General features: G+C 39.0%; 1 protein-coding gene across 2 annotated transcripts in view; it reads left to right on the forward strand.

The window, feature by feature from the left end:
- The window catches only part of NETO1 (neuropilin and tolloid like 1), a 103,800-nt gene that overhangs the window by 60,223 nt on the left and 18,280 nt on the right, over positions 1-25,297 (forward strand). For both annotated transcript variants that reach the window (XM_070361513.1, XM_005897502.3), the window contains exon 7: positions 8,650-8,878. In XM_070361513.1, the coding sequence (XP_070217614.1) occupies positions 8,650-8,878 (229 nt within the window). The remainder of the gene's footprint in view (positions 1-8,649; positions 8,879-25,297) is intronic.

Consider the following 25,297-nt stretch of genomic DNA (forward strand, 5'->3'; position numbering starts at 1 on the left):
CTTCACTTTCACTTTTCACTTTCACACATTGGAGAAGGAAAAGGCAACCCACTCCAGTGTTCTTGCCTGGAGAATCCCCGGGACGGGGGAGCCTGGTGGGCTGCTGTCTATGGGGTCACACAGAGTCAGACACGACTGAAGTGACTTAGCAGTAGCAGCAGCAGCAAGAGCAAGCAACTCTTTGGCTTTCATATAGATTCTAGAGCAAGTGAGATTGGAGCATATTAATTGTGTCTCGTTCTGGATCTGGTTCAGTAAAGAACCACTAAGGAAGGATATTGGATGAGCCAATTATGGTAACAATGTTAATTTCGTGAAGGTTGGACCTTATTTCTCTCTAGGTACATGCATGTGTGTTAAGTCACTTCAGTCATGTCCAACTCTGCAACCCTATGGACTGCAGCCTGCCAGGCTTCTCTGTCCATGGGATTCTCTAGGCAAGAATACTGGAGTGGGTTGCTGTGCCCTCCTCCAGGGCATCTTTCCAACCCAGGGATGGAACCTGTGTCTCTTACGTCTACCTGCATTAACAGGTGGATTCTTGACCACTAGTGCCATCTGGGAAGGCCCTTCTCTCTAGGTACCCAGTGCCAGGAAAAATCTGTCATTCAGTTAACAGTCATGGAAAAAATAAACTGATATATATACATATATATATATATATATATATATATATATAACTGGACATAGTGACAATCTATAAACATTTAAAGAACCGTCAGGAAATAGAATTAAGAGGATAAGACTTAATTGCATGTTTTTTAAGTACTGCAATTTATTTGAATGCTTGGATCTAGAGAAATATTAAATATAAAGAAGGTTTTTGTTTTTATTTTAATAATGGAGATGTCCAAAGATCAAGTTGAGAATTCACGGGAGGAATCCAATAAAGTTTGGCTGGGATTTTGTATGATAATTAAAAAGTCAAGTTATTCTTTGGCATAGATAATACTAACCTCCTTTTAAGACCAAAACCTGATGAATCTATGATAACTAACTGCTCAGATATTTGATTAGTTAGTAGAAGGATTGAAGCAAGTTGCTCTCTTGACCCCCAATCCAGTGTGATGTCACAAAACCACAGTGTTTGGGGAAATCAACAACTTTGTTAAGACAGGAAAATAAATAAGTCAAAAGACTTATAAACATATAAATTTAAGATTATTTATTTAATAATTAAGGTTTGGGGAGGATAAAACTATAACTTTTATTAACTATCCATCATTTAAAGCTTCAAAATAATTTTTTAAATGTTACTTAATTCAAAATGTTGTGAATAATATTAAGACAAAAAAGAACAAATTTACAAATACAATAAATTAATATTTTATAGTGAAGTTGAGTTTTCAGACTCATGTGACCTTAGCAAAGAACACAGTGCAGCTCACCAATACTTCTGACCTACAGAACTTAGAGATAATACATGGGCATTATTTAAAGCAGACTTCCCAGGGAGGGCAGTGGCAAAGAATCCACCAGCCAATGCAGGAGATGCAAGACACGTGGATTTGATCCCTGGGTTGGGAAGATCCCCTGGAGGAGGAAATGGTAACACACTCAGTATTCTTGCCTGGGGAATCCTATGGACAGAGGAGCCTGGCAGGTTATAATCCATGGAGTCGCAAAGACTGAACGACTGAGCACAACCACACAACAACATTGTTTAAAGCTGCTCACTTTGTGGTGACTTGTTATGGGAGCAAGGAGAAAATTAATGCATAAGCAAAGGGTAGCAGCAAAAATTGATGACAATGGTAAGCTTAGAGGCTCTAAAGACTGAGCCTGCCCTTATTATCTCCAAAAATTAAAATAAAAATTGGATGAACGACATGAAAATTTTAACTGACAAGAGAACTACCTATGACAGTGTTATGCTTCAACTTTGTTTTTAAATGAAATCACAGTTTGTAGCATCAGATTTTGGAAAGTTACTGAGATGCTTGTCTGTGCAGGCCAGAAAATCACATTAATGTTGTTTTATCTGGGTTTGTTGTGTGGAGTGTGTGTTTTTTCAACACTTCAGAACACAGTGTGATGTTCTGGTTTTCTCCTCTGAATAAAGGGCATGCTGCTCTCCTCCAAATTCATGGGGTATACTACTTAAAATTAGAAGGCCCTGCAAGTCCAGCCACAAACAGCAACCACAGAAGTCCTGGGCAACAAGCTTTTTAGAATGTAGCTTTATCTATCAAAATGTAAAGTAATATTGAAACTGTAGTCAGTGTTTCTCAGACTGTGGTGTATTTAGTTTATATTTATCATGGACAAAACCGTTCTGGCAAGTCTTAAAACATGACCCCGAACAGTGTTTGTCTTTCGCACATCACTGGGAGACAGACGATGGAAGCAGGTTGAATGGTTGATAGTAAATGTTTGCAAGTATATTAAGTTAGTAAATTGTTAGCCAGATATCCTTGGTTTAAATATGCAAAAGGGATTCTACTCTCCTGTTAGTGTGACTTGGAAGACAGACATTACTAGAAATTGCTTATATGTTCTGAAGCCTCCCAAGTCCTATTCCACAAATCATTTTGTCAGCTCAAACTCTTTGTGATTGATTAGAAAGAAGAATTCATCAAAATGATGCACTGAGAAAGATTGCAATCTGACTATTTTACTGAAGTTATATATGATTCTGTTTATCACTTTCTCTTTTCTTCAGCAGACACACTAACAAGCTTTCTATTGTTTTCGACCTTAAGTAAAACACTGTCACATGGCATTTTTCTCCTTAGTAATATTATGGCATGAGCTTTAAGCTGACAAAATATCATTTAAATCCTAATGTGGGAAGGTTTTTTTAATGTGCTATATACTATAGCTAGAATGGGAAAACTTGATCACTGGTCTAGTTAATGGATTTGGTTTGTGCAGTAACAACTCTGTACCCAGTAAAGCTAATTATCATTGGATATTTTATTTATTTTTTAAATTTTTTTTTTTTTTTTTTTTTTTTTAGGGAAAATTTTTTCTAACTATTTTCAGAACCTGGGGGAACAAATCTATCAACTTGAAAATAGGGTAATGGAAATATATAATATCCTGCTGCTGCTAAGTCACTTCAGTCCTGTCCGACTCTGTGCGACCCCACAGACGGCAGCCCACCAGGCTCCCCAGTCCCTGGGATTCTCCAGGCAAGAATACTGGAGTGGGTTGCCATTTCCTTCTCCAATGCATGAAACTGAAAAGTCAAAGTGAAGTCTCTCAGTCGTGTCCAACTCTTAGCGACCCCATGGACTGCAGCCTACCTGGCTCCTCCATCCATGGGATTTTACAAGCAAGAGTACTGGAGTGGGGTGCCATTGCCTTCTCCGATATAATATCCAGTGAATGTAATTGTTCAATTCCTCTATGAATAGCATTCTAATAAGTTTAGTTCAGTTGCTCAGTCGTGTCTGACTCTTTGCAACCCCATGGACTGCAGCACGCCAGGCTTCTCTGTCCATCACCAACTCCCGGAGTTTACTCAAACTCACATCCATTGAGTCAATCATGCCATCCGGCCATCTCATCCTCTGTTGCCCAATTCTCTTCCCGCCTTCAGTCTTTCCCAGCATTAGGGTCTTTTGCAGTGAGTCAGTTCTTCACAACAGGTGGCTGAAGTACTGGAGTTTCAGCTTCAGCATCAGTCGCTCCAATGAATATTCAGGACTGGTTTCCTTTAGGATGGACTGGTTGGATCTCCTTGCTGTCCAAGGGACTCTCAAGAGTCTTCTCCAATACCACAGTTCAAAAGCATCAATTCTTTAGCACTCAGCTTTCGTTATAGTCCAACTCTCACATCCATATATGACTACTGGAAAAACCAAAGCTTTGACTAGACAGACCTTTGTTGGCAAAGTAATGTTTCTGCTTTTTAATATGTTGTCTAGGTTGGTCATAACTTTTCATCCAAAGAGCAAATGTCTTTTAATTTCATGGCTTCAGTCACCATCTGCAGTGATTTTGGAGCCCCCAAAATATAAAGTTTCTCACTGTTTCCATTGTTTCTCCATCTATTTGCCATGAAGTTATGGGACCAGATGCCGTGATCTTAGTTTTCTGAATGTTGAGTTTTAAGCCAGCTTTTTCACTCTCCTCTTTGACTTCATCAAGAGACTCTTTAGTTCTTTTTTGCTTTCTGCCTTAAGGGTGGTGTCATCTGCATATCTGAGGTTATTGGTATTTCTCCCAGCAATCTTGATTCCAGCTTGTGTTTCATCCAGCCTGGCAATGGCACCCCACTTTGGTACTCTTGCCTGGAAAAGCCCATGGATGGAGGAGCCTAGTAGGCAGCAGTCCATGGGGTCGCTAAGAGTCAGACACGACTGAGCGACTTCACTTTCAGTTTTCACTTTCATGCATTGGAGAAGGAAATGGCAACCCACTCCAGTGTTCTTGCCTGGAGAATCCCAGGGATGGGGGAGTCTGGTGGGCTGCCGTCTATGGGGTCGCACAGAGTTGGACACAACTGAAGTGACTTAGCAGCAGCAACTCTGTATATAAGTTAAATAAGCAGGGTGACAATATATAGCCTTGACGTACTCCTTTTCTTATTCGGAACCAGTCTGTTGTTCCATGTCCAGTTCTAACTGTTGCTTCCTGACCTGAATACAGATTTCTTAGAGGGTAGGTCAGGTTACAGGTATTCCCATCTCTTGAAGAGTTTTTCGCAGTTTACTGTGATCCACAGAGTCAAAGGCTTTGGCATAGTCAATAAAGCAGAAGTAGATGTTTTTCTGGAACTCTCTTCCTTTTTGATGATCCAATGGATGTTGGCAATTTGATCTCTGGTTCCTCTGCCTTTTCTAAATCCAGCTTGAACATCTGGAAGTTCATGGTTCACATACTGTTGAAGCCTGGCTTGGAGAATTTTGAGCATTACTTTACTAGCGTGTGAGATGAGTGCAATTGTGTGGTAGTCTGAGCATTCTTTGGCATTGCCTTTCTTTGGGATTGGAATGAAAACTGACCTTTTCCAGTCCTGTGGCCACTGCTGAGTTTTTCAAATTTGCTGGCATATTGAGTGCAGCAGTTTCAGAGTATCATCTTTTAGGATTTGAAATAGCTCTAATAAGTATGGTCTTTAAATATAGAAAGTTCTTCCACTTCAGCCATGCAGGTTCTTGTAAGAGTGCACACCATTCACCTCCCATGGAAAATGTCAAATGAGAAAACAAGGGCTAACTATGCAAATCACCTTTTTAATTATATCAATGTTCTTCTATAAGATAATCTTATTTTTAAAGAAAATTTAAAACAGCCATTTATTTCAAAGGGACACATTTGTTTTCTGTGAATTTCATTCATATGTCAATCATCAGTATGTTTCTTAGTCCCTTAAGAAAAATAGAAATGGTTTGTTTTGCTTGCTTACTTGTTGATTTTGTTGTAGTTTGTTTTTGTTTAGGACTATAACTTTCTTTCTGGACTATCAGTCTGAACATTTTCAAAAAAATTTATCTGAGTCTGCAAAGTTTGGTACTAAGGAGAAAAGTGTCAGGCAGAACTGAGTTGAATACTGATCTATTACTTAAGGTCCTGTGTTGCTTTAAGAGCATCACTTTGCTTTTTTAAATGCCATCTTATCTTAAAATAGTTTTGATAATAGTGTGCATCGCTATCGGAGAGATTTGAGTGAGATAATGCCTTTGCACAGTGTCTTGAGTTATTGTCAATGTACGATGCAAATAGTTAGCATTTTAAGTTTTGTTTCTTTATTCAGAGTCAGAAATAAACCTGAAATAATTGTCCAGACATATTCACCCCTGAATCAACCTGAAAATATGACACAATCAAAAATCTTTCTTTCTTGAATTAGTTGAACAATCACCTTAATTATTTTTCTTTCTGTGGGCATCATGTTTGTTTCTTATAATTTTGTAGGAACACTGGAGGGAGGCATTTTCAGTCACTCTGCTCAGTGTCTTCTATTATGAACTACGTGTGTTTACAATTCTAATTGCATATTACTCTGAGGGCTAATTAAATATGCTGGAATCATTGTGTACTATTTGAGAATATAAATATATATTTGATTTTTGTTGCATTTAAGTTCTTCTACCTTCCAAGAATACTTAGACTTTATAGTTATTTATATTTTTATACAGTTTTCAATTTGTTTACTTTTAATCAGGATGGGCCTAATGAAAAGATCTTTAAAATAAGAGTTCAGGATTTTAATCCTGTTTAAGTCTCTCATATTGATTTATTTTCCTTAAGTAAGCTATTTGGTCTCCTTTGCTTCCTGGCAAAGATCATGTGAATGACAGATACAATTCCTTTGTACAAATCCATGTGAAAATTTGAAAAACAAACTAGTTAGTAGAAACTTGTTTGATATTTGCAGATATACCTTCCTAGGATGGACAGTAGAATTTTCTGGATAATTTTCTGAAATGCAATATTTGGTTGGGAAGAGTAGATCTAAGATAGGCTACATGAGTAATATTTGAACTTTTGAAAGAATAAGATAAAGCAATAACCTGGGAATGATAAACAGGAGGTTTTCTTAGGCTACAGGTTTTATAAGGCTGTAGTAATGGTGGGTCAGTAGTAAAGAATCCACCTGCCAATGCAGGAGACCCGGGCTCAATCCCTAGGTCAGGAAGATCTCCTGGAGAAGGGAATGACTCCAGTATTCTTGCCTGGGAAATCCCAAAGACAGAGGAGCCATTGGACATGACTGAGCAACTAAACAACAGCAACAACAATGTCACTTAATTTAAAATCAGTATAAAGTATTTGGGAGTTTTGGTATAGCTTCCAACTGAGATTTTACAGATCACATATACATGAAAACCTTCTCACCATACAAAGCATAATAAAACTATGGTGTTTGCCATTACTTCTCAGTTTTGTCTATTTCTCCCTATTTTCTGTTTTGTTCTTACTCCTGAGAACTATATGAAGATTTCCTGACTTAAGATTCACATTTTACTCAGTCAGTTCCTTATACGTCTACATCATACTACATATATGCTTTTATGTCATAATTTAGAGTTATATTATAAATAACTTGTCTTGAGAATTATTGCATACCATTTCCTCTGCAAATAATAAATTGTCATTTATTATATATATAATTATCATGATTTATAGCACTCAAAGTCTGGTGTGTAGGTGCCCAATAGATATGTGATGGATGCTGAAAAAATGAAGTCAATAAAGAAAACAAAATTATAGTCAGTCATTAAACGTACATCCATTAAATTTTATGGTGAGTGTTTAACATACATAACACATGGTCAAACACTGAAAATAAAATAAGTACACCAGTGTCCCAGCTTTTTAGGAGCACACAGTTCAACAAAAGTTACGGATGACCTGTAACTAAAGCTTAAAGTATGTTCAAAATACTATTGTAGCACAAAGGGAGATTAATGCCACTGTGGTTGGAGAATGGAAGAAGTCATTTTTTAATATTATTGTTACATGAGTTACAGGCATACGACACTATAATTCGCCACCTACATACTCTGCAAGGTCATCGCCGCCTCAAGACCAGTTACCATCCATCACCATATGGTTGACCCTGTTTATCTGTCTTGCCCACCCTCAACTCACTTCCCCTTTGGTAACAACTATTCTGGTTTGGTTTTGTTGTTTTCTATCTAACAGACTGATTTTTTTTAAACTGTGTTTAGTTTGGTTTTTAGATGCCACATATGTGTGAAATAATGTCTGTTTTTCTCTACCTAACTTCATACAGCATGATACCTTTGGGGTCCATTCATGTTACTTCAAATGGCAGGATTTCATTCTTTTTTGTGGCTGAGTAGTAGTCCATTATATATATTTATCATTGGTTGGATTAATTGCTTTCAGTTTTTAATGCAAATTCATGGAGAGTCAAGTAATGTCTGTTGCTCTTAAAACAGTATGTCTGAAGCAGTGTAATATGATAAAAGGACTACAGACTGGCTTGAGGGACCCTGTGTCTAATTTGTAATTTATATCATCCAAGTCTGCATTTCCTGAGTATAATAATAAATGCACCACTTTATAGAGTTTGGGGGAGTATTTAACAATAATCTCTAAAGCAGGTTGTACAGTCCATTTTACCTATTAAGTGTTAATTTAATTTTTATTTATATGGACTTAACTAGATGGTTTGACTCTGTGTTATGGTTAGAATGACCACAGATTTAGCTGTATTTTAAAATATATATACTCTATCTTAAAAATGAAGCAGTGTAGTTATGTGAAATAATTTAAGCAAAGTAAAAGTAGAGACTATCTTTTGATGCCATTCCTGGTTTTGTTTGATATTAGTACAAATGTTGCATTTCCACGCATTTTTAGAAATAAATTGAAGTCATGGAACTCTAACAAGAACATATCAACAATATTTAAAACACGTTTGTGCTGATTAAAATAAAATAGTAAGTATGAAAACTAATAACTGATTCCAGAAAAGAGAAGACATAAGGATTATTTGGGTAAAAATACCTAAAAGAAGGGATAATAACATTTGAAAAAAGTATTAAGCAGAAGTTGATCTGAGTGATATAGGTCTTTTCTTTCTACCACCCACAGGGACAAAATAATAAGACTGATTGCAATCAAGCTTGTCTTGTGAGACTGAGGAAGAGAAAGGAAGCCCTGGTGCTTACTGAGCTACTTCCCTCTTTTCAGGGAAATTATCGCATCTTCCCTGTTGTTTTACAGATCTACTTAAGGTTCTTGGACTATGAGATGCAGAATTCCAACGAATGCAAGAGGAACTTCGTGGCAGTGTATGACGGAAGCAGCTCGGTGGAGGACCTGAAAGCCAAGTTCTGCAGCACGGTGGCCAACGACGTGATGCTCCGCACGGGGCTCGGGGTCATCCGCATGTGGGCTGACGAGGGCAGCCGAAACAGCCGCTTCCAGATGCTCTTCACGTCCTTCCAAGAACGTAAGTGTCTCCGCTCTTCGCTGCTCGGCCTTCCAGTGGGTCGGAGGGTGCAGATCTCATGCACTGTAAATGGTGTTTCCTTCATGCAGCTTGAGCCTTAATAAGTTGTTCAAACCGCTTAGATTCCCTTTCCTTCTCTTTGATCCAGAAACAGGAGAGTTACATATGGCCTTTTGATTACTTACATCAGCATATGCAGGGCTTCCCTGGTGACTTAGATGGTAAAGACTCTGCTTGCAATGCAGGAAACCCGGGTTGGATCCCTGGGTTAGGTAGATTCCCTGGAGTAGGAAATGGCAACCCACTCCAGTCCTCTTGCCTGGAGTATCCCATGGACAGAGGAGCCTGGTGGGCTAAAATCCATGGGGTCGCACAGAGTCAGACAGGACTTAGGGACTAACACAGCAACACAGTTATCAGCATATTCACTGTAGCCTTACTTAAGACATTTCACACTGCTAAACTGGGGTATGATTAATTCTATTTGTCTTTGGGTTAGATCTTAGGAAGCCAGGGAACGGAGGCAGCAGTTTCCGATGATGTTTGAGTTTAAATCTTAAAAATCTTTGTAAAAATATTTGGTAGGTTCTTTTTAGTAAGCTTCTCTTGCAGTCCCATTGATTTTAAATAGGTCTGTGACTGAAGAGTTCCAGGTGAACTAGATGAAGAGGAAGAATTGATTGGGAAGAGAGTAAACAGAAAAAGTTCCAGAAAATAGTTTAAATGGCACAATGGATGATACCCAGAGTTATGGGCAAAAGCACAGCAATTTTAGAAAATCATGTTCTTACAAGTAATGAGTCATATGAATAGACATATATTTGGAATGTTCTTCAGAAACCCTGAGTAATTTATGCTTGATAAATGTATGCAAATGAAAAATAACCCCAAGAAATTCAGCTTTATGGAATCAGTACCTTGTCATTTGAAACTGTACATAAGAAAAAAAAAAGACAAAATGTTTTTGAAATGTCAAGGATTTCTCAAAGTTAGCTGCAGCAGCCACTATCTTTTTTTTTTAATCCAAAAATGTTAAATGTACCAGATGATTGCTTTGCACTATGAATGGATGGTTTTGGCTTTAAATTGCTCTCTACTTACCCAGTTGGAGAATTCTATGGCACCAGAAGGAGGGAATGTCCCTCAGTCTTTCTGAATCTTGATACCATCACAGATTAAGTCTCCCATCCTGGATTGTTGCAAATTTAAACAGCAAGTTGTTATCTTGGTCTTCCTTTCAGGAACTGATCAAAATGTTAGAGGTAGCACATCTTTATTTCAGCAAGATATCTGGAGGAAAAAAAACTCACTTTTTTGCTTAGAATTTAAATCAATTCAGGCTAGAAGATAGCACATGTGGTGTTTTCATCAATGAGTACTCTTCTAAATCCAATCGATTGTGCTTTTGGTGAGGATCAGATTATACCTTATTCAATATTTTTATCAGCCTTGGATAATTATAGACTAAGAACTTCTTTCTAGTTTAACATATATGGCAGGTCTAGTTAATGCATTAAATGATATAATAAAGTCATTAAAATATTACAAAATATGCAATTTTTATCAAAACTGCACTATAATTTAGTAAGGATAAATTACAAAATGTCTTCTTACATTTCATATGTCAAGCAAAGGAACCCAGACTTCAGGATTTCCTAAGATTTTATTTCATTTAACCTCAATAGAAGCCAATACTTTTTAAAAATCATTGACAACAATATCTAATGCAGTCTTAGCTTGTGGTAACAGATGTGCAATAAGCAGCTCAGAGGAGATACTCTCACAGGAAGCTGCAGTGGTCAAAATGCAAATTGCACAGCCTGTTATTTTCTGAGTGTTATTAATGAGAGCAGAGTAATTAGCTAGGAGCGGCTGATCCAGATGCAGAAGCATTTAGAGTCAGGGGGAAAGGCTAAAGGAGAAGGTATCCCTATCCTAGAGATTTCTTTTGTCCAAAATGTGACAACTACCTTAAACTTGGGGGAGTGGTGGTATGGATTAATGTCTGAGAAGTAAGATTAATGTTAAATTAATTATATGAAGCCATTTGACTGTGATTCAGGGGAAAGTGTCTAGCTCATAGAAAGTGTGATATTACAACATTGAATGAACTTCCATGGAAAATATATGAGAAATGGGTTCTCATCAGATGTGAATGGTGTAGGGGAAGTGTCTAGGCTGGACAGGAGGGAGGGAAGACGAAGCGCCTTTCAATTCAAAGGTGGAGATCTGTGAGTCTTTAAAGTTCTACTTATTTAAAGAATGATGGGATTGTATCATACTGTGTATGTATCGTGCTTCCCAGATGGTACTAGAGGTAAAGAACCCGCCTGCCAATGCTGGAGATGTAAAAGATGCAGGTTCAATCCCAGGGTCAGGAAGATGCCCTGAAGAAGGAAATAGCAACCCACCCCAGTATTCTTGTTTGGAGAATCCCACGGACAGAGGAGCCTGGGGGGCTACAGTCCATGGGGCCACAAAGAATAGGGCACGAGTGAGCACAGCACACACATATGCAGTAAAGATTAGAGATGTGAACCAGTGACCAGCCCTTGCTTACTCTAATAGTGAGAAAGCACCTTGATATTTTTCTTAGTTCACACATTTCTTAGATGGTATCCCCAGTTCAGTGTTGAGAGGTGCTTTAGGGCATATTCAATAATATTCTAATGTCTGTCAAAATGTCTTTTTTAGGGCTCTAAGATATTTTAGAGGTTAGATAAGAGCTTAGATAAGAAGAGGTTAGATAAGAAGTCATGTATTTCAATCCCAAACACTTTATGAATTCAAACAGAAAAAGAAAAGACCCAGGGAAGGTTAACTGACTTCCCCTGAATACCCTCAACCCCATGCTCAATGATTTGTTAACGGCACTGAAGCGAGAATGTAAGACCTGAATCCTGATCTTGGCAGGTCTCCATGGATACCTTTGTCATCTTTAAGGAATAAGCAAAGCTCCCACTTTCTAAAGATGATAATGATGTTAAAAGCAGATTGCACTTATGCATCACTCATGACACATATTTGTCAGCATAGTTTTACTTGCTTTACAAACTGAATTTTCATTCTTCTGTCTTACTTAATGCATCTTACACTTATGTTTCATGGTTACATTCTGTAATCATACATTGTACAGCATCGTCCATTACCATAAACATCAGACTGAAGTAGAATCATGACAAGGGGCTTCTGTTCTTGAAATATGAACCCAGGAACTAATGGATGCCAGTGGGAATGTATTTTCAAATCATTTTTATTTTTGCATTTGAATCTGTTGTTGTTCGTTGTTTTTGTTCAGTTGCTAAATTGTGTTCAACTCTATGCAACCCCATGGACTGCAGCACACTGGGCTTCCCTGTCCTTCACTATCTTTCAGGGTTTGCTCAAACTCATGTCCATTGTGTCTGAATAAATCACAGAAAAGACAAAGGATGAGTGTGTAAGAGAGGTACAGAAATTCTTACTGTGAGTCATCAGATGTTGAGGTTTCCCATGCACATTAGAGGCATTTTAAAAGTCTGGGTTAAATGCCAGCATTTGCAGCAACAACAAACATCGTCTAGCATAATGGGGGGACTATAAGATCACTGAATGGAGAAGTATTTACCTTCAACTGTGTCCTGAGGAATAATGTGATGTCTTCACTGGATCACTCCCATAAATAGCATACTCCTGCCCGCACTGTCTTTCTGACTGTTCAACTCAGCCTTTTCTCAGCTCTACCTGAGATGGCTGCCTTGATTAATAGTATCACACTGCTGCTGGCTGCTGCTCAAAGACACTAGCTTCAGAGGAATAGTATCCAGACTTTACCCCACAGAGCAACTTTGAAACCTAGCAACTAGAGGAAAAAAAAATAGTATTATCACCAAAGAGGCACTGTCTTACTTGATTATAGTCTTTTTAATACTGGCATTTTGTATGCAGATTACTCACAATCTCAGTCCTCTCAAACAGTCCATCTAACGGAGATGAAAGCACATATAGGTACCCAAAAAGATCTCAAATTTTAATATATTATTAATAACCTTGGATGGTGTTCTCTAAGAAAGATGACTAATTTAAATTTAAATGTATTCTGAAATGAAGAAGAAAATATATTAACCATTGTGACTCATTTGCTTTCTTGGGTCAAAAATCAACAAATAGGAGGAAAAAATCAGATTAGAAACACAATTGAGGATAAAGAAGAATGAATCCAACTTGACATAAACATAAAACACTTTGAATAATTCTTACAGTGATATTGAAAGTGTGTTATACTTTATTTTGGTAACTCAATTTCAGATTGCCTGTAAGGATAGAGTTTTACACATTTGCATCACTTTATATAAAGACATTGTCTTGCTCTGAATAATCATTCAGATTTTTAACAAATTGATTAGAATTGGTATAATTTCAACTTTGAGCATACTTATATATGAAAATGCGTGATCAATTATGATAGAACTGTATGGTTAAGTATTTGATATGCATAATGGAGACATTAGTGAAGTGTACCTCTTCACCATGAGTCACAAGTCAGACTTTCTGAGCCGGTCTTTTTCTGTGTTTCAAGAATTTGCAGCAACTGAAATGAAAGAATACCCTGAGTACTAACTACCTCATGGTGACTTTTCAAGCTCCACATTCAACTGCTCTTCTACTCTTATTTAGACCACAATAAAATCTCAATCACTTAATGCTTGATTAATGTGCAGCGTATTTCTGATCAAAACAGACATGCAACTAAAAAGAGATGAAAAGAAAATTGTTCACTTTAAGGATGTGGGAATACTTTGCTAAAATGAGATTATATATTTAGTTTCATATCATTTTATGGCAAAAGAAGATAGAATCTAAACTACAGGTTTAGATTCAATATATATATTGAGATTCAATATATATATATTGAACTATATATATATTGAAATTATATATATTGATATATATATTTTCAATATATATATCAATATATATATTGATATATATAATTTCAATAATATATATTTCAATATATATATTTCTTTATTGTAAAATAAACTATATATATATATATATATAGTAACTTTTAATTTCAATGAGGAGTTGAGTTGAAAGGTTCTGTGGAAGGCAGAATTCTGAGATGATCCAAAATATTTCCACCTCTCAATATTTGTTGTTGTTCAGTCAGTAAGTTGTGTCTGACTCTTTGCGACCCCATGGACTGCAGCATGCCAGACTTCCCTGTCCTTAGCCATCTCATGGAGTTTGCTGAAACTCATGTCCATTGAATCAGTGATGCCATCCAACCATCTCCTCTTCTGCCATCCCCTTCTCCTCCTGCCTTCAGCCTTTCCCAGCATCAGGGTCTTTTCCAATGAGTTGACTCTTTGCATCAGGTGGTCAAAGTATTGGAGTCTTACAACCTTTCTCCCCTTGAGATAGGCAGAACCTGAGTAGCTTGAGATATGATTTTTTAATTAAAGTACATTATATGGTAGAAGTTATTTTGAAGATATAAATAAGATCCTTAGTTGATTTTGATCATCAAAAGGGAGACTTCCTTCACCAATGTGTTAAGTACATGTCTTTCATCTCCTTGCTTTAAATTCATTCCTAGGTTATCTTCTTCATTTTGATGTAATTGTAGATGGGATTGTTTTCTTAATTTCCCTTTTGGATAGTTTGTTATTGGTATATAGAAGTGCACTGGATAACCTGGTTGGTCTGAGTATACACTACAAATATTGATAATAACCTTTATTCCCTTTTGAAAGAAGTTTGAAGGTTCTAGTCCTTGACAAGGGTACTTCTTCCTGTTCCTCCATTCGTTGTGTTGTTCCTTCAGTAAACACGGAAGCACCAGGCACTGGTGGCACAAAGATGAGTAAGAGGGTTGCTCCTCTCAAGGTGCAGCCGCACTCATTCAAAATTCAAATGTGTGACTCATTTCAGCAAGCATTCCCTTGTATCTGGAACTCTGTTCCTCCCACCACATACTTCCTCATGTACCTCAGTATATCATCCACTTAAACCCTGCATTCTAAGAAACCAAATTCTCTTCTTGTATAGTTTTTTTTTTTCTCCCCCTTCAGCTTTTGTTTATACTAGTAGGATCCTTACTCTTGTCATGGTAATCGGTGATTATTTCACTGTTCAGTTTTATTACCCTATCCTGTCTTGTCTAGAACATGGTTTGGCCTGCCAGCTGCTGCTTGTACCCAGTCTGCATTCTGTCCTAGGTAGTACAAATTCTCCGTTTTGTAATGCACAAGTAAATTACCATATCACCTCAATAAGCTAAATTTAATGGATCCTAAAATGAAAAAAAAAGTGTGTCGACTGTACTTTGATTATTACTATAAAAGTGCACAGAGGTCAGTAACACTCTGGAAAAATACACCAAAAAATTTTGATAGTAATCTAATCAAAACTGTAATATTTAGTTTTCCCTCTAGGAAAGTCTAGGCCAAACACATTTACAAGTTTGGGTCATGTGCTGAGATCAAAAATCATTATCAGTTCAATTCCATACAGCCATTCAGTCATGTCTGACTCTTTGCGACCTCTTGGACTACAGCACACCAGGCTTCCCTGTCCATCACCAAATCCCAGGGCTTGTTCAAATTCATGTCCATAGAGTCAGTGATGCCATCCAACCATCTCATCCTCTGTTGTCCCCTTCTCCTTCTGCCTTCAATCTTTCCCAGCATCAGGATCTTTTCCAATGAGTCCGTTCTTCGCATCAGGTGGCCAAAGTATTGGAGTTTCAGCTTCAGCATCAGTCCTTCCAGTGAATATTCAGGACTGGTTTCTTTTAGGATGGACTGGTTTGATGGGGACTGTCAATAGTCTTCTCCAACAGCACAATTCAAAAGCATCATTTCTTTGGCACTCAGCTTTCTTTATGGTTCAACTCTCACATCCATACATGACTACTGGAAAAACCGTACCTTTGACTAGATGGACCTTTGTCGGCATTATAGTCTGTATATATTTCATCAAGGAAAGAAAATTGTAAGTGCTAGAGGGAGCAAATGACCAATTATGAGGTAGATTAAGTGTAAATTGACGTTGTCCTGATAGAGATCTTTAGTCATCACTGTGGTGAGTTTGTGTATTTTTAAAAGATTAAGACCAGTAACCTAGTAATTCATTAGTCTTTGAATTAACAGAATTGCCAGCCTGAGGCTATGGTCTCCAATGATGCTTGGCTTTAATTCTTAATTACTCCAAGTTCTGGACTTCCCTGGATGCTCAGTGGTAAAAACCTGCTTGCCAATGTAGGAGACACAGGAGACTTAGGTTCCGTCCCTAAGTCAGGAAGATCTCCTGGAGAAGGAAATGGCAACCTACTCCAATTCTTGCCTGGGAAATCCCATGGACAGGGGAGCCTGGCAGGCTACCATCCAAGGATTGGCAAAGAGTCAGTTGTGATTGAGTGACTAAACAACAACAACACTGAAAGTCCTCCTTTGGGGAGTTGTCATGTTCAATAATGAAACCAAATATGCATTAATGTCTTTAACAGAATGCTGCTGCTTCTGCTGCTGCTGCTAAGTCGCTTCAGTCATGTCCGACTCTGTGCGACCCCATAGACGGCAGCCCACCAGGCTCCCCTGTCCCTGGGATTCTCCAGGCAAGAACACTGGAGTGGGTTGCCATTTCCTTCTCCAGTGCATGAAAGTGAAAAGTGAAAGTGAAGTCGCTCAGTCATGTCCGACTCTTAACGACCCCATGGACTATAGCCCACCAGGCTCCTCCATCCATGGAATTTTCCAGGCAAGAGTACTGGAGTGGGGTGCCATTGCCTCCTCCGAACAGAATGCTGAGTCTATACGAACAACTGTTGCAAACATGTGTTCATCACCTATGAAAACAAGCCCTGGTCCCCACCCCCAAGTCCTAATAATAATCAGAGTGCAGACCCCAGAGAAATATAATATCCTAATTATTGTAACTAGAGCGATATCTAATTGCACACAATGCATAAATCATCAGGTACTTGACCCAATGCAGACATAATCGCAGTATAAAACTGTGTAATGATTTCTTGGCATCAGATGGGATGGATAAATCATGAAGTGGTAGTGCCCTCTGTGAGGAAGGAAGTGGTCTCTATACATGCATTATAATATTCTCATGAAGATGCTTCTCTATTTGTAATAGCATATTTCTTAGAACTGTAGGAATATGCAATTTTAGAGGAAACATTTGGAGATCTAATAAATGTGAGTGGGATTAGATTGTGGATAGAACTTCTTGTATTAGAAAAGAAAAGATTAAGCTATAGCTTAATAAAAATACTGGATATCTTGACTGATAACTAAGTCACATTGGAACATAGAGTTTTGGAAGCAGATATTGATTTTTCAAAAAAAATATGAAGATGATAAAAGAGATGAAGAGACGATGCACAAATCTATTTCTGGCCTCAAATCTAGTCAGCATTTTTCAAGTAAAATGGCATTTCCTCTAATGGCATAGCCCAAGATACGTTTCATGTTTAAAGTATGGTGGCAGGGAAATTATTCCATTCATTTTGGGAAACACAAAACGTTTGTTTCAGGAGGCAGTTCTAATGGCTGTATATATGTGTGTGTGTGTGTGTGTGTGTGTGTGTGCCTGTATTACCTTTTCTTTTTCTATAATTCTGATCTCACCATTAAAAATCATACTTAGCAGCAAGTTATACATTTTTTAATACAGTTTTTGAGTCCTGAATGCTGACTCAGATGCTTACTCATAATTGGGATCTCTGATGTTTTAGACATTTTCTTCCATCGAATGCATAAGAAAAATTTAGCTATTCCTTAGAAATTAAGAGCATTGTTAGAATTTAATGAGAAGATGGTACTTCATATCCATTTTACTACTTAAAGGAGTTTTGTTCTGATATCTAGTTAGCAAGTATTTAAGGACCTACAATATAGAACCTGTTGTTCTGAGCCCCAGTGATAAGGCAGTGAGGAGAACAAGTCCCTTGCTTCTCGTTCTTATAAAAGGAAGCTAATGATGTGCAAGTGAGTTAATTTAAAAAGATAAACCCTAATAAAAATTGTGGAAAAACACAATATGAGGTAACGTGCTGGAGAACGATGTGGACATGAGTGCCCTGGGTGGTTTGGGCAACCCTGGAGCTCAGGGAGAAGCTGGGTAAGACCCTGGGTAAGGAAAAGGAGCTTCCCAGGTGGCTCAGTAGGAAAGAATCTGCCTGCAATGCAGGAGACACGGGTTCATTCCATCAGTTGGGAAGATTCCCTGGAGGAGGAAATGTCAACCCACTCCAATATTCTTGTCTAGAAATCCTATGGACAGAGGAGCCTGGCAGGCTACCATCCATGGGGTACCAAAGAGTCAGAGACAGTTTAGAGACTGAGCACGCATCCATGTGCCAGAAGAAACCCCAAAACACACAGTTGGTGCTAAGGAGTTTGGGATTTGATCTCACTTTACTGGGAAGGTTTTGGAGTGTTTTAAAAGGGAGTGATGTTTCCTAAGGCCCACTTGACTTCGCATTCCAGAATGTCTGGCTCTAGGTGAGTGATCACACCATCATGATTATCTGTGTCATGAAGATTATTTTTGTATAGTTCTGTGTATTCTTGCCACCTCTCCTTAATATCTTCTGCTTCTGTTAGGTCCATACCATTTCTGTCCTTTATTGTGCCCATCTTTGCAAGAAATGTTCCCTTGGTATCTCTAATTTTCTTGAAGAGATCTCTAGTCTTTCCCATTCTATTGTTTTCCTCTATTTCTTTGCATTGAACCCTGAGGAAGGCTTTCTTATCTCTCCTTGCTAGTCTTTGAAACTCTGCATTCAAATGGGTGTATCTTTCCTTTTCTCCTTTGCCTTTAGCTTCTCTTCTTTACTCAGCTATTTGTAAGGCCTTGTCAGACAACTATTTTGCATTTCTTTTCTTGGGGATGGTCTTGATCACTGCCTTCTGTACAGTGTCATGAACCTCTGTCCATAGTTCTTCAGGCACTCTGCCTATCAGATCTAGGCCCTTAAATCTATTTCTCACTTCCACTGTATCATCGTAAGGAATTTGATTTAGGTCATACCTGAATGGTCTAGTGGTTTTCCTTAGTTTCTTCAATTTAAGTCTGAATTTGGCAATAAGGAGTTCATGATCTGAGCCACAGTCAGCTCTGGTCTTGTTTTTGCTGACTGTATAGAGCTTCTCCATCTTTGGCTGCAAAGAATATAATCAGTCTGATTTCGGTGTTGACCATCTGGTGATGTCCATGTGCAGAGTCTTCTCTTGTGTTGTTGGAAGAGGGTGTTTGCTATGACCAGTGTGTTCTCTTGGCAAAACTCTGTTAGGCTTTGCCCTGCTTCATTCTGTACTTCAAGGCCAAATTTGCCTGTTACTCCAGGGAGCTCTTGACTTCCTACTTTTGCATTCCAGTCCCCTATGATGAAAAGGTGATCTTTTGGGGTGTTAGTTCTAGAAGGTCTTGTAGGTTTTCATAAAACCATTCAACTTCAGCTTCTTCAGCATTACTGGTCAGGGCATAGACTTAGATTACTGTGATACTGAATGATTTGCTATGGAAATGAACAGAGATCATACTGTCATTTTTGAGATTGCATCCAAGTACTGCATTTTGGACTCTTTTGTTTACTGTGATGGCTACACCACTTCTTCTAAGGGATTCCTGCCCACAGTAATAGATACAATGGTCATCTGAGTTAGATTCACCCATTCCCGTCCATTTCAGATCACTGATTTCCTGAAATGTCATCGTCCACTCTTGCCATCTCCTGTTTGACCACTTGCCTTGATTCATGGCTGTAACATTCTAGGTTCCTATGCAGTATTGCTCTTTACAGCATCAGACTGTACTTCCATCACCCATCACATCCATAACTGGGTGTTGTTTTTGCTTTGGCTCCATCTCTTCATTCTTTCTGGAGTTACTTCTCCACTGATATCCAGTATCATATTGGGCACCTACCAAACTGTGGAGTTCATCTTTCAGTGTCATACCTTTTTGCTTTTTCATACTGTGCCTAGAGGAGGTGATAGAATTCGAGTTGAGCTATTTCAAATCCCAAAAAATTATGCTGTGAAAGTGCTGCTCTCAATATGCCAGCAAATTTGGAAAACTCAGCAGTGGCCACAGGACTGGAAAAGGGCAGTTTTCATTCCAATCTCAAAGGAAGGCCATGCCAAAGAATGCTCAAATGACCGCACAATTGGACTCATCTCACATGCTAGCCAAGTAATGCTCAAAATTCTCTAAGCCAGGCTTCAACAATACATGAACCGTGAACTTCCAGATTTTAAAGCTGGATTTAGAAAAGGAAGAGGAAGCAGAGATCAAATTGCCAATATTCGCTGGATCATCAAAAAAGCAAGAGAGTTCCAGAAAAACATCTACTTCTGCTTTATTGATTATGCCAAAGCCTTTGACTGTGTGGATCACAACAAACTGTGGAAAATTCTGAAAGAGATGGGAATACCAGGCCACCTGACTGGCCTCCTGAGAAATCTGTATGCAGGTCAAGAAGCAACAGTTAGAACTGGACATGAAACAACAGACTGGTTCCAAATCAGGAAAGGAGTACGTCAAGGCTGTATATTGTCACCCTGCTTATTTAACTTTTATGCAGAGTACATCATGAGAAATGCCAGGCTGGAAGAAGCACAAGCTGGAATCAAGATTGCTGGGAGAAATGTCAATAACCTCAGATGTGCAGATGATACCACCCTTATGGCAGAAAGTGAAGAAGAACTAAAGAGCCTCTTGATGAACATTAAAGAGGAGAGTGAAAAAGTTGGCTTAAAACTCAACATCCAGAAAACTAAGGTCATGGCATCTGGTCCCATCAATTCATGGCAAATAGATGGGGAAACAATGGAAACAATGACAGACTTCATTGTTTTGGGTTCCAAAATCACTGGAGATGGTGACTGCAGCCATGAAATTAAAAGACACTTGCTCCTTGGAAGAAAAGCTATAACCTACCTAGACAGCATATTAAAAAGCAGAGACATTACTTTGCCAACAAAGGTCCATCTAGTCAAAGCTATGGTTTTTCCAGTAGTCATGTATGGATGTGAGATTTGGACTATAAAGAAAGCTGAGCGCCGAAGAATTGATGCTTTTGAACTGTGGTGTTGGAGAAGACTCTTGAGAGTCCCTTGGACTGCAAGGAGATCAATCTAGTTCATCCTAAAGGAAATCAGTCCTGAATATTCATTGGAAGGACTGATGCTGAAGCTGAAACTCCAATACTTTGACTACCTAATGCAAAGAACCCACTCATTGGAAAAGACCCTGATGCTGGGAAAGATTGAAGGCAGGAAGAGAAGAGGACAACAGAGGATGAGATGGTTGGATGGCATCACTGACTCTATGGACATGTGTTTGAGTAAGCTCTGGGGTTTGGTAATGGACAGGGAAGCCTGGCATACTGCAGTCCATGGGGTCTCAAAGAGTCGGACATAACTGAGTGACTGAACTGAACTGAACCTCCACCTGATTTACACTTAAATGACTAAGGCTTCTCTGTTCGCTGTCCCCATGGATCCATGTAGGAGACCATCAGTGAAAGATGATTCCGTCATACCAGTGGAGACATTACTGGAGCTGAGAGAGAGCTGGCAGACCTACAGGACAGTTTGCTGAGGGCATCAGGGCAGAGAGGATCCAAATATGACCCTAAAACTTTAGCCTGGAGCTGAGGAGGTGCCATTATTCACATCAGGAGGCTGTGTGAAGGCAGAATTGAGGCAGGGAGTGATTAAGAGGAGTGGGGTGGTAATGTGTTCTGTGAGCCCATCCAGCCATGTACAATTTGAGAAGGTAATTAAGATGCAAAGTGGGGAAGCTATGGAGTCTGAATGCACAAAATAAACCCTTATCTCAGATACAAGTCAGAGCCAGAAGAATGAGCCCCTGAGAATGAAGGCAAACTCAGACTCTTTGGAGAAGAAAATTGCAGCCCACTGCAGTATTCTTGCCTGGAGAATTTCATGGACAGAGGAACCTGGTGTGCTATAGTGCATGGGATCACAAAGAGTCAGACAGGACTGAGTGACTAACGCACACACAAACCCAGATACTCATTTAAGTCTCGGAGACAGAGAGCTTTGGGTGAAGTAGGTGAACAGCTTTACTGCTTTGCCAGGCAAGGGGGCCACAGCAGGCTAATGCCTTCAAAATGTGTCCTGACCTGGAGGGGGAAGTGAGGAGTTTGATTCAAAAAGGGTGTGATCAGCTCATGAACATTGTTCTAATGGGCTGGTGAGGAGTTAAGTGAATATCAGCATCATCAACCTTCCAGTTCCAATCAGTCTGGAGTCGACATGCTGGTAGGCATAGGGGCATCCTGCTGTTAATTTCTCCCACCTGGTGGGGGTTTTAGTATCTGGGAAACAGCTCAGAGATACTGTTAAGTATATCCTTGGAGGGGGAACCTGGACTCTGCCCTTAGGTTGCAACATGTTTCTTCTGACTGTTCCTCTCTTCCCTAATTAGCATCTGTTTAAACCTGCTCCTGGGAACTCAGGGAAGGTCCTGGAGGCTGAATGGAGCCTGTTTCCTGTAATCCAGAAATGGGGGACCGTAAACCCCAATCAGTTTTTAGATGATAAAATGATTTTTTTGAGTTAGTTTTTTTTTTTTAAGTTATTTATTTATTTTTGGCTATGCGGGATCTTTGTTACCTTGAGGGCTTTTCTCTAGTTGTGCTTGGTTGTTCAGTCCTAAGTCGTGTCCAACTCTTTGTGACCCCATAGACCCTCCAGGATCCTCTGTCCATGAGGTTCTCCTGGCAAGAATACTGGAGTGGGTTCTCTGCATCCTCTAAGGACACAATTTGCATTCTCATAGTCATTTACATTACCAACGGTATTCCACAACTTAGCTCAGAGACACTGGAATGAAACCTGAAGGTTGTAGCAAAGGGCACACTGAATAGGAAATTTTTTTTTTTTTTGGTGGGGGCGGAGGGGTTGGGCGACTTCAGTTTTTCCCACCAGGAAAAAGGGGAAGAGGTATTCCCACTAGTTTGCACGCTTCTCATTGCGGTGAATTCTCTTTCTGCAACCACAGGCCTAACAGCACAGGCTCGATAATTATGGCGCGTGGGCTTAATTGGTCCTTGCATGTGGGATCTTCCTGGATCAGGGACCGAACCCATGCCTCCTGCATTGGAAGGTGGATTCTTTACCACTGAGCCACCAGGGAAGCCCCAGATGATAAAAATAATTTTTAAAGAAAAATAGGATCAAGCATCACTTCTATTTCCAAGTTTTCTTGATGAAATACAATGTAATTTTGATTTTGAACTGATCTACCAAATGATAGTTTTATTAACCAGAAAGTACAGGTATTTGAAATATCAATGTTTCAGAGAGATATCTGACAGTTTTTATTTGCATTTTGTTTTAATATTCTCTGAGTAGTATTTAGTGGATTTCTGGGCTTGAAAAGAAATGTAGTGGGTGAAGAAAGAAATAACCTGAATAGAATGAACTTTAGTGTTGGTGCGTTAAACAGCAGTTATGAATTAAATATCTTCAGGTTGTGCTAGTGGTAAAGAACCTGCCTGCCAATGCAGGAGGCATAAGAGATGTGGGTTCAGTCCCTGCATCCAGGAAGATGCCCTGGAGAAGGAAATGGCAACCCACTCCAGTGTTCTTGCCTGGAGAATCTCATGGACAGAGGAGTCTGGTAGGCTACAGTCCATGGGGTCTCAAAGAATTGGAAACAACTGAAGCGACTTAGCATGCACCTAATTACAGAATTGGAACAGTACTTAGAGCATGTGACATGATACTGAAAAATGATGACAGATCTATGATTAACACTATAAAATATATGTTTTGTGATTATCATATTTTTAAATAAATTTAATTTGGGGTGTTTGATTGCCCTTCTTCCTCTTGTCCTCCTTTACCTAATTCAGATATGCCAAAAAATTCATTTTGTTGTCTCCTGATCAAGTTTTTATTCCTTAACAATCAGCCATGTATAGATATAAAGGTTATTTGTCTCAGATACATTCATAATATAAGCATCTGGAAAGACTGAATCACTATTTCACCAAAAAATGGTAAATGCTTGCCACCTAATGGTAAGAATGGGAACATAAGAGGATTTAAAAATATCAACAAAAAATAATTTCCAAAAGAAAGAAATGAATTCAGTGAAATATGTAGTTCATTATCTTTGAATATAATAAAATATAAATGTTATATGAAAGCTACTCTTTTACTTCTTAAAATTTGAAAGATAAAATAGACTTGTTTGGATTAACATTTGACTTTTTTTCATGAAAAATCATCAGATTTTCCCAATCATAAAAGTAACTATTTGTGTGTATATGTATATATGAAAAAGTTTCCCAGCAAAACCCAAATATAGCTTATAAATATCCTAGAGGCAATGGCAACCCACTCCAGTACTCTTGCCCGGAAAATCCCATGGATGGAGGAGCCTGGTGGCCTGCAGTCCATAGGGTCTCGAAGAGTCGGGCACGACTGAGCAACTTCACTTTCACTTTTCACTTTCATGCATTGGAGAAGGAAATGGCAACCCACTCCAGTATTCTTGCCTGGAGAATCTCAGGGACAGAAGAGCCTGGTGGGCTGCTGTCTATGGGGTCGCACAGAGTCGGACACGACTGAAGCGACTTAGCAGCAGCAGCAGCAGCAGCAGCAGCAGCAGCAGAGATAGTCATTGCTAGCATTTTAGCTTAATATTTCCAGTAAAGGTTTTCATATATATATTTGCATGTGAGACTATAATTTAAAACAATTTTCATCCTATTTTCCACCCAACTTTATACCTCAGTAGTTTCCCTCCTACTACTCCATGATACCTTAAGAATTAAGAATCCTACCACTATAATGATTTTTGAACATTGGGGCAACACTTGCCAAACTTTTGTTTTTGAGTTTGTGTGTGTATGTGTTGTCTCTTAAGAAGTATACAAATAAAATTGAAGATAGTTGGATTAAACATGGTTAAACATACACTTTTTCGGCAGGGAGGATCACTAGAAGGGTAACGCCAGGAGGTCATCTTGGGATATGGTGCTGTGGTGGATCCTAAAACCAGGGAAACCAGAGTCTCACATGCAGCCACTACCAGCATCTAGGAGGCAGCTGGCCTTAGGTCAGTCACATAGCTTCATTTGCCTTGAACTTCAAGAAGGAGCATTTTGTCTGCAGATAACAGAATATATGGGGCTTCCTTGGTGGCTCAGTGGTAGAGAATCCTCCTGCCAATGCAGGAAACTGCTGTTTGACCCCCGGATCAAGAAGATCCCCTGGAGAAGGAAATGGCAACCCACTCCAGTATTCTCGCCTAGGAAATCTCATGGACAGAGGAGCCTGGCAGGCTACAGTCCATGAGATCGCAAAAGAGTCAGACACAATTTAGCGACTAAACAACAGCAACCTGTCTCCCTGTTCTATAGACGTGGTAACTGAGTGA

This window comes from Bos mutus, chromosome 24 (genome assembly GCF_027580195.1).
Source record: "Bos mutus isolate GX-2022 chromosome 24, NWIPB_WYAK_1.1, whole genome shotgun sequence".
Lineage (NCBI taxonomy): Eukaryota > Metazoa > Chordata > Mammalia > Artiodactyla > Bovidae > Bos > Bos mutus.